The sequence below is a fragment of the Nilaparvata lugens genome, unplaced genomic scaffold (genome assembly GCF_014356525.2).
Source record: "Nilaparvata lugens isolate BPH unplaced genomic scaffold, ASM1435652v1 scaffold9159, whole genome shotgun sequence".
NCBI lineage: Eukaryota > Metazoa > Arthropoda > Insecta > Hemiptera > Delphacidae > Nilaparvata > Nilaparvata lugens.
Window position 1 is genome coordinate 1 of NW_024094902.1, and position 9,211 is coordinate 9,211.

General features: G+C 35.2%; 1 protein-coding gene across 1 annotated transcript; it reads right to left on the reverse strand.

Moving 5' to 3' along the window:
- Positions 1-794: 794 nt before the first annotated feature.
- Positions 795-1,323, reverse strand: LOC120348797 (sex peptide receptor-like). The gene has a single exon (XM_039419257.1). It carries the CDS (start codon positions 1,293-1,295, stop codon positions 795-797), a length of 501 nt encoding a protein of 166 aa, XP_039275191.1. The 5' UTR covers positions 1,296-1,323.
- Positions 1,324-9,211: the final 7,888 nt, after the last annotated feature.

Sequence of the window (9,211 nt, forward strand, 5' to 3'; positions counted from 1 at the left end):
TACACTCACAATAATGATGTTCTTGTAGTTCTTGTAGAATAATCAATTATCTCCAATAATTAATGGCAGGTCCTTTTCGTCTCCGCTGGGCTGTGTATGGTCCAGATTTCTTATAAATTTCTATCAGTATTGAAGATATATTTACGGGAATAAATTATAGTTAAGAACTCTTATCAACACTGAGTTCACAAATAATCAAACAATAAGATACTTGACATCTGAAAAGAGGATTGACTTGATGCTTTTAAAAAATTAATTGGAAGAAAGAACCCTAATCTCCAGTGCTCCTCAAGGTCGAGATCACAGCCAGAGAGAATGATTTTCAGAAAAATGTCATCTCTCTTAAACGATTTATAAGCTTTCCTCTGATTGTCTTCTAATCTTAGTAAGACGTGATGTAATTGGTTACTAAGATTCGGGTTTCTCCAACTTGTTATACAAAGATAAATGAAAGTTCTAAATAAATAAATTAAGAATAGTCTGAGAATATGAATCTTTGGAGTCTAAAGGTTATGCTACTTACGTAACTTAAATGATAATTCGTACACAATTTTGAGTCCAAAAAATGTATCTACTACAATTTTGAATTAAATAGATTGATCAATTTCCAAATACGAATCCAAACAAAACTCTTCCTTCACAATTGCAAAAAAAATATTGAAAATTTCACTCAAATTCACAAACTCATGTAAACATCAAAACATATTTACAACAATTTTAAAGATTTATTCATAACTTATCCTGTTACTATTTACAAAATTCGAATGATATTTGAAAATTTGTAGAATTTCCACTCACCTCTGCACAGCCAACGCAAGAGTCAGCCATATTGAAGCGGTGTGAAACAGGGCCGGTATCACCTCGTTCATCACATTCCAAGCGTAACAGGCGCCTACAGGACTCAGTGGTTTATAATGGTTCCCAAAAGTATACATATAAAACAACCAGGGCGCGGGAAAAAGCAACGTAAACATATCTGACAATGCCATCGCCATTAGAACTGCATTAGTTGGAGTCCGCATATGCCTTTTAGATAATACCACCACTATCAAAGTATTGGCTACAATCGTAATCAGCAGTAACAGCGGCATAACGTAACCGTACATTGGTTGGGCATACTGTATGGGGAGTTCGCGGGTTACATTGAGGTAATCGGGGATTAGTTGATCGGCGGTTAAGTTTGAGTCGAGGGTTATGTTGGGTGGTAGAAGGGTGGTGAAATTTAGGGAGGCCGCCCCCCCGTCGGAGGAGTTGGAGTACTCTATTAGGATGTAGTTGGACATGGTTGGATACATTGCGAGGCTGGAGTGGTATCACCGGAGATGTCTGCAACAGAGGGAAACAGAGACAAGCATGTAATAAATCATGTGATGAGACATATAATATTATAGAAACACTAGCATTTTTGTCTAATAATATCATAAATATCGAGGCACCGAGCTTTGCTCGTTATGTATTTATTGACTTTTGATAAACCGAACAAATAAAATCAAATCAAATCAATTCATTTCTCCACATTGCATTACAAAAAAAAATGTAAAATTCATAAATTCAATTATAAAATAGAGTACATCAATTGAATAAAAAAATGATACATTACTACATTAATGCTAGTACATAGATGGCATGGAATTCCCCTAAGGACGTCTCCTATACGTCTGTGAATGGGGGAGAGTTCTTGCATGAAAATAAGTAACATGTATCTTTATCTGTGCTATGAACTAATAACTTTATGTTCTATACAACCTATTAAGTAAAGTAGCTGCTGTTTATAGTTTATTCTTAAAAATACGTGATCAATAGCAGAGCAGAGTTGATTATAATTTACAAGTGGGAGAGCAAGGGAACCTAAGACCAGCAATGAAGCGAAAAAGTTATATTTAATTAAATTGAGCTGGTAAGTTATACTACATGTACGGTGAATGAAGCACAGTTCCTCAGTTCCAATCCAGCCTATGCCAAAAAGCCACCCGACTAATCTCTTTATACACCACGTCGCTGCGATCCTCAGCCTCCCTGATGACGTCCGGCAAATTCCTATAGATAATTTGAGCTAGGTAGTATGGTGATTGAGTTCTATTCCATGCATTAATCTAGGTGTTGAATATCCATGGTTGTTCCTGAGTCGTGTTTGATAATTGTGTTGTATATAGCGAATAGGTTTATTTTATTTTTCCTTATATATGTGAGAAATGTTTTTATAAATTGCGAGGCTGGAGTGGTATCACCGGAGATGTCTGCAACAGAGGGAAACAGAGACAAGCATGTAATAAATCATGTGATGAGACATATAATATTATAGAAACACTAGCATTTTTGTCTAATAATATCATAAATATCGAGGCACCGAGCTTTGCTCGTTATGTATTTATTGACTTTTGATAAACCGAACAAATAAAATCAAATCAAATCAATTCATTTCTCCACATTGCATTACAAAAAAAAATGTAAAATTCATAAATTCAATTATAAATAGAGTACATCAATTGAAATAAAAAATGATACATTACTACATTAATGCTAGTACATAGATGGCATGGAATTCCCCTAAGACGTCTCCTATACGTCTGTGAATGGGGGAGAGTTCTTGCATGAAAATAGAGTAACATGTATCTTTATCTGTGCTATGAACTAATAACTTTATGTTCTATACAACCTATATAAGTAAATGTAGCTGCTGTTTATAGTTTATTCTTAAAAATACGTGATCAATAGCAGAGCAGAGTTGATTATAAATTTACAAGTGGGAGAGCAAGGGAACCTAAGACCAGCAATGAAGCGAAAAAGTTATATTTTAATTAAATTGAGCTGGTAAGTTATACTACATGTACGGTGAATGAAGCAGTTCCTCAGTTCCAATCCAGCCTATGCCAAAAAGCCACCCGACTAATCTACTTTTATACACCACGTCGCTGCGATCCTCAGCCTCCCTGATGACGTCCGGCAAATTCCTATAGATAATTTGAGCTAGGTAGTATGGTGATTTGAGTTCTATTCCATGCATTAATCTAGGTGTTGAATATCCATGGTTGTTCCTGAGTCGTGTTTGATAATTGTGTTGTATATTAGCGAATAGGTTTATTTTATTTTTCCTTATATATGTGAGAAATGTTTTTATAAATAACTGTCTTAGAAAAGGCACAGGGGTGTCCGAGAATAGCAGCAACGTGGGGAACACAATTCTTTAAAATTATTGAGGAAGTACTATCAGGCCCAGCCCAAAACTGTTTCTTTCCCGAATTTTGATAAACTGAACACAATTCTTCAAAATGATTGGGGAAGTACTAACAGGCCCAGCCCAAAACTGTTGTTACCCGAATTTTGATTTATACACTATAAATAGTCCAGGAAGTAGGTTATGTTCCATACACTTGAATTCAGGTTCAATTATCTGTTCAAACATTTGAAAATAAAAAAAAAAAATACTTCAGATTATATACAAACCAAATTGAATTACAACTCACTAATCACTTGAAATTGTCAAATAATGATCAACTTTGAAAATTATGATATAGTCTACTCTAGTTCAGGAGGATTATCATGTCATGTCAACAAATCAGATTATGTTGATACAATCGATTAAAAACTGTCTAGTTGGATAAAATTTCTCTAGAAAATCTTAGTTAAGTTTTTCTCTAGAAAATTCTTAAATAAGTTTTTTCTAGAAAAACTTTGAAAATTATGATATACTCTAGTTTAGGAGGATTATCATGTCAACAAATCAGATTATGTTGATCAAATCGATTAAAAATTGTCTAGCTGGATTAAATTTCTCACTGATTGATCATGATTACACAGCTGGGAATAATTCTGTCTCTCTCCCACACAGGCACACGCATCTTCTGTTATCGAGAGACGACGAGATTATCATCTGTTTTCCAAGGATGAATATTATCCTTTTATGTCGTTCAGCGAGTTCTCCAAAGAATGAGACCTAGTGCAATCGAATCTTTATATCATAAACCTGCTATATTCCAAATTTCGTGAAAATCGTTAGAGTAGTTTTCGTGATCCGAAAAACTTAAATAACCAGATATAAAAATAGCCAGATATAGAAATAACCAGATTTGAAAATAACCAGATATAAAAATAACCAGATATATAAAGAAATTGCTCGCTAAATATAATAGGATATCTGATAGTATTAATATTGAAAGTTTTCTCAAGTTCTGAATTTTCACACTGGGGATGACACCATAATAAGGTGCCTACAGACTAGAGCCCAACGAACACTATGATTAGTATATACATATTTCCGTGCAAATTGTATCATTATCCGTGCAAATCTGATATCATAATCACAACATCAGCTTTTGTGAAGTGGAATGTGTGTGTTCGTGGTGCTCAAGTCTGTACGCGGCTGTAGGTGATGTTGTAACAGCTATGCAACTTTTCAATGAATTCCTAATATTATTAACAATATTCCAGTCTACAGATGTAAATTGATGTGAAAATTTTATTTCTTCAAATGCTAATTGATGAACTATTATTATTAAGCGAAAATCCCAATTAAATGCTTAAAGACTTCTTCTACTGCAAATATTGATAACAGGGTTGACATCTGGATGGAATTCGATGAGAGCTACTATCCAGAAATTATTTGCTAGCCCGGGAATCGAACCCATTACCTCACAATTGTTAGTCAGGCTCACTCAGTGAAATGGGTGCTGCTATCCAAAGACTGTGTAGGGTATAGGGGCGAGCATAACCAATATTTTGAGTTTCAGAAGGAAGAAGAAGTAGAAGAGGAAGAAGAAGAAGAAGAAGAAGAAGAAGAAGAAGAAGAAGAAGAGAATAAGAAGAGAAGAAGGAAAGGAGAAGAAGAAGGAGAAGAAGACTAAGAAGAAGAAGAAGAAGAAGCAGAAGAAGAAGAAGAAGAAGAAGAAGAAGAAGAAGAGAAGAAGAGAAGAAGAAGAAGAAGAAGAAGAAGAAGAAGAGAAGAAGAAGAAGAAGAGAAGAAGAAGAAGAAGAAGAAGAAGAAGAAGAAGAAGAAGAAGAAGAAGAAGAAGAAGAAGAAGAAGAAGAAGAAGAAGAAGAAGAAGAAGAAGAAGAAGAAGAAGAAGAAGAAGAAGAAGAAGAAGAGAAGAAGGGATAAGAAGAATAGGAGAAGTGGAAGAGGAGAAGGATGAAAAAACGTAGCACTCGGGATGAAAACTTAGAGGAGGAAGAAAAAGACTGAAAAGAGGAACTGCGCGGAGAGATAGTCTGAACAATTCTGTCGAAGAAGAGGATGAAAAAGGAGAAGAAGGAGAAGAAGAAGAGTAAGAAGAAAACCTAAGAAGAGAGAGAGTCTAAACAGTTTCGTCAAGGTTAAATCCGGAAATCAGATACCGTGTTTTACTGCTGAAGTTTGCTCGTTATTTGGAAGTGTATTGGAAGACAGACATTATTTTTGTATGCGCTGGGAATATTCAGACTTTGTCTTGTTGGCTGTTATTTTTGTACGAAAGTCTCTCTCTTGAAATTGGACACTAAATTCATTGCTCTCCAAATAACCAGGGATATCTGTTACAACTACGTTCTGAATATATTTTCATGACTATTTTCCATTATCATGGATGTCTGTGAAGTTTCAGGAATCGTAAGTTATTCCATCATTTTTCATATCCAGTAGTCTTCAGTCGATACCACAAGTAGTTCTGTGAACAGTAGACCTCGCGCAGTTATAAACCACAGCCTCCTCTGATACTGTCAATCAGAGTACCTAAATTATGTTCTGTCCTGTCGGCGAGATATTGGAGTGTGAAAAACTAATCGATGTTTGGGTTGTTGTATCGACAATAATTTTTTGTCAACAACTATGCTGCTATAGTTGAAAGCAGAGAAAATACTATGCTTTTTCGAGTTATGAATTGCATGCCTCATTGAATGCAATTAATAGTCCACATGACAGCTGATTTTTTACCAAGTTACATTGAGATATCAATTAGTTACTTACTCCTTAGCTCTACAGGTCGCTACAACCCTTGGTCTCCCTCTCCATCTCTCCCGATCGACTGCCTGCCGTTTCCAGTTTCGAACTTCAAGCGTTCTTAAATCATGCTCAACGTCATCTGTCCATCTATTCCTTGGCCTTCCTTTTCTTCTTCTATTATATATTCTTCCCCTCCATATACATTTGGCAATCCTTCCATCATCCATTCTGAGCAAGTGCCCCATCCACCTAATTCTGCCAGCTTTAATAAATCGAAAGATGTCTTCACTCCACAGGAAGCGCTTGATTTCGCTATTTTTTCTCCTGAGATATTAATTGCATGCAATTTATAATCCACTCGACAGCTGGTTTATGATGAATAATTCTATAGTCTGATTTTGACTCTAATATTGGCGTATGAAGGAGGCTCCTTTTCCGTATATATCATCCTTGAAGTGCAAAATTTCCAGAAACCTTGTATATACGTCGACGCGCAATTTAAAAAGGAACATACCTGTCAAATTTTATGAGTCTATTACCGTTTCGCCGTAAATGAGCAACATATAAACATTTAAACATATAAACATGATGAGGAATGCAAAACCGTCAACTGGCCTAATGGCCCAATGGCCCAGGACTTGGCTGAGTTCATGACTTCAAACAGCTGGAGTCAGAAAATTGGCTTTCCGAAACGGGGCGTAGTCGTAGTGATAGATAGAGTCACGTTTAAATTTAATTTAAGAAAATTACAAAATTGAACACAAAATAAAATAACGAGAAAATAGTGTTTCAAATAAGTTTGACCCATTTTTAATTATACAGGGATGTTCCATTTCTTCAAGGATAAACGTTTTGCAATTATAGAAATGAGAAAATGAAGATTGTTATAAAAACTGCAACTACGCCCCGTCTCGGAAAGCCAATTTTCTGACTCCAGCTGTTTAAAGTCTAGAATTTAACTAAATCCCGAGCTCGGAGACCGGCTCTAAATCAATTATTTCAAAAAACATCATAGACTGGCAGGTAACCCATGCACTGCAAGGGTCCTTCTCCTCAAAAAACTCTTCTCTGATTGGTTGTTGTGGTATTTAATCAATGATTAAAATCAAACAGGTCTTTTTGCAACTGGGCCTCAATCTAATGGTAGGTTAGATGTTCAAATTGTTCATGATATTTCTATGTTCAGATACCATTAGCTTTGAACTTGATCGGACTTGAATCGGATGAAGTGTGTTTCAGAGTTAATTGGAGCAATGAAATATCAATTCCGAACATCTGTGCATGAACAAACGAACGATGTCATTCAAATAGTCACTGAAGTTGATCCGAGATACTCAAATTACAAACGTTTCTCTGTTTCTAGATCCAATCAAGTTGAATTAGGGTAGGTTCAAATCGATCTGTGAATTTCAGTTCATATTGAACAAAGTTTTTCTGGTTCAATCATTGTTCAAAGGATATCAAGAAATTTGCTGTCAAATGATGTTTTGAAACTCATGGACATGGCCCAGTAGTGAGTTCAATTCGATCAGCAAACTGCGGTCTTTCAGTATTCAAATCGATCAGTGAATTTCGGTTCACATTGAACAAAGTTTTTCTGGTTCAATCATTGTTCAAAGGATATCAAGAAATTTGCAGTAAAATTGAAACTCATAGTCATGGCCTAGAAGTGAGTTCAAATCGATCAGCAAACTGCAGTCTATAATTGAACAAAACAGTATTTCTAGTTCAGTTTTATTTTCCATAGGATATCAAAAGATTTGCAGTCAAATTAAAGCTTACAGTCTTTATACATATTAAGTTTGTTCAATTATTGTTCATAGGATATCGAAGAATTCGCAATCGGAGTTAACAGTCATGATACAATCAAGTTCACCCCATTAAAGAACGAACCCAATTGGAATTAATAGGATATTAACATGAGAATTCCAAAGCATGGAACAAATTGCAGTGGATGATTATTACTGCTCAAACTGTATTAAACAGGATATCTATAATAGGATATCGAGCAATTTGGAATCAAAGTTCATAATCATAATCTACAGTTGCCAAGAAAATACAATTTCTTGTAGAATTTCTCATGAAGTCTCAATTCCATGAATGAGCTTGAGAGCTAGAGAGTATCCACATAGCTGATATTAAACAAGCATTAATAAAGAGGTCCACGTTATAATGGCAGAGGAGGTAGATAGGAGAAAACGTTGCCGATCCTCTGTCTTGTCAATGCCTTCTATAGACGGTAGCTGATACAAGTTTATTGATGTACTATCACCTGTTCATTCTCGTATAAAATGATCAATTATATTCCATCAAGCAAGAAACTATATATTTTTAATAATTTGATAATGAATTTTCATAATGAAGAGGATATATTTTGTTGATTAATTATTAATTCTACATTGTTGAAGGACAATCTTATAACAGATCAAAGGGAGAAAGAGATAGCTATCCGATTTGTTGAATGATAGAGAATGATAGCAATACCATTATTGAATGAAAAAGACTAAGAAGTTGTCAAAAAATCACTGATTTATTGATAATTAGAAAGACCGGTTTCGGTTATTACACCATTGTCAATCTCTGATAAACAGATCTGACTTTATCAGAGATTGACAATGGTGTAATAACCGAAACCGGTCTATCTAATTATCAATAAATCAGTGGTTTTTTTGACAACTTCTTAGTCTTTTTCATTCAATATGAATAATTACCACACTATCAACTTCTCAACTACACAAAAAGCAATACCCTTACCTATCAAACTCTGCCATTATAACGTGGACCACACTAAAGCACAAAGTTATCTTATTTTTTCTACAACTGCGCATAAAAAAAGGATTTACATACTCAATTCTCCTCGAAAAACAGCTTATTTCTGAGGAGAATCTACTTTTTCGTTCGCCAACCATGCGCGCATGCGCAGTAAATTTTCTTTACGCTCGCAAATCATTCACGCATGCGCAGAAGAGTTTCTTTACGCTCGCCAATCAGCTGATGGTAAGCAGCTCGCCAAAAGGTTAGATCTTAACCTAAGATGTCGGTAATTGTAACACCACCGATATAAGTAATTTAACAGTTTTGGGCAGTTGTAGAAAAAATTTGGATGTAATTCGCGCGTAATGCTTCTTTATCGCTCTTGCAAAATTATCACGCTCCGCTTCGCGTCGCGTGATAACTGTTTTCCGCGAGCGATTAAGTCTTAATACATGAGTAGCTATTGAATTAGCACCATTATTTTATTTTGGTTCAGTAGCTGGCAGCTACCAATTTGAATTCTCTCCTTCTCACTCTTTTCTT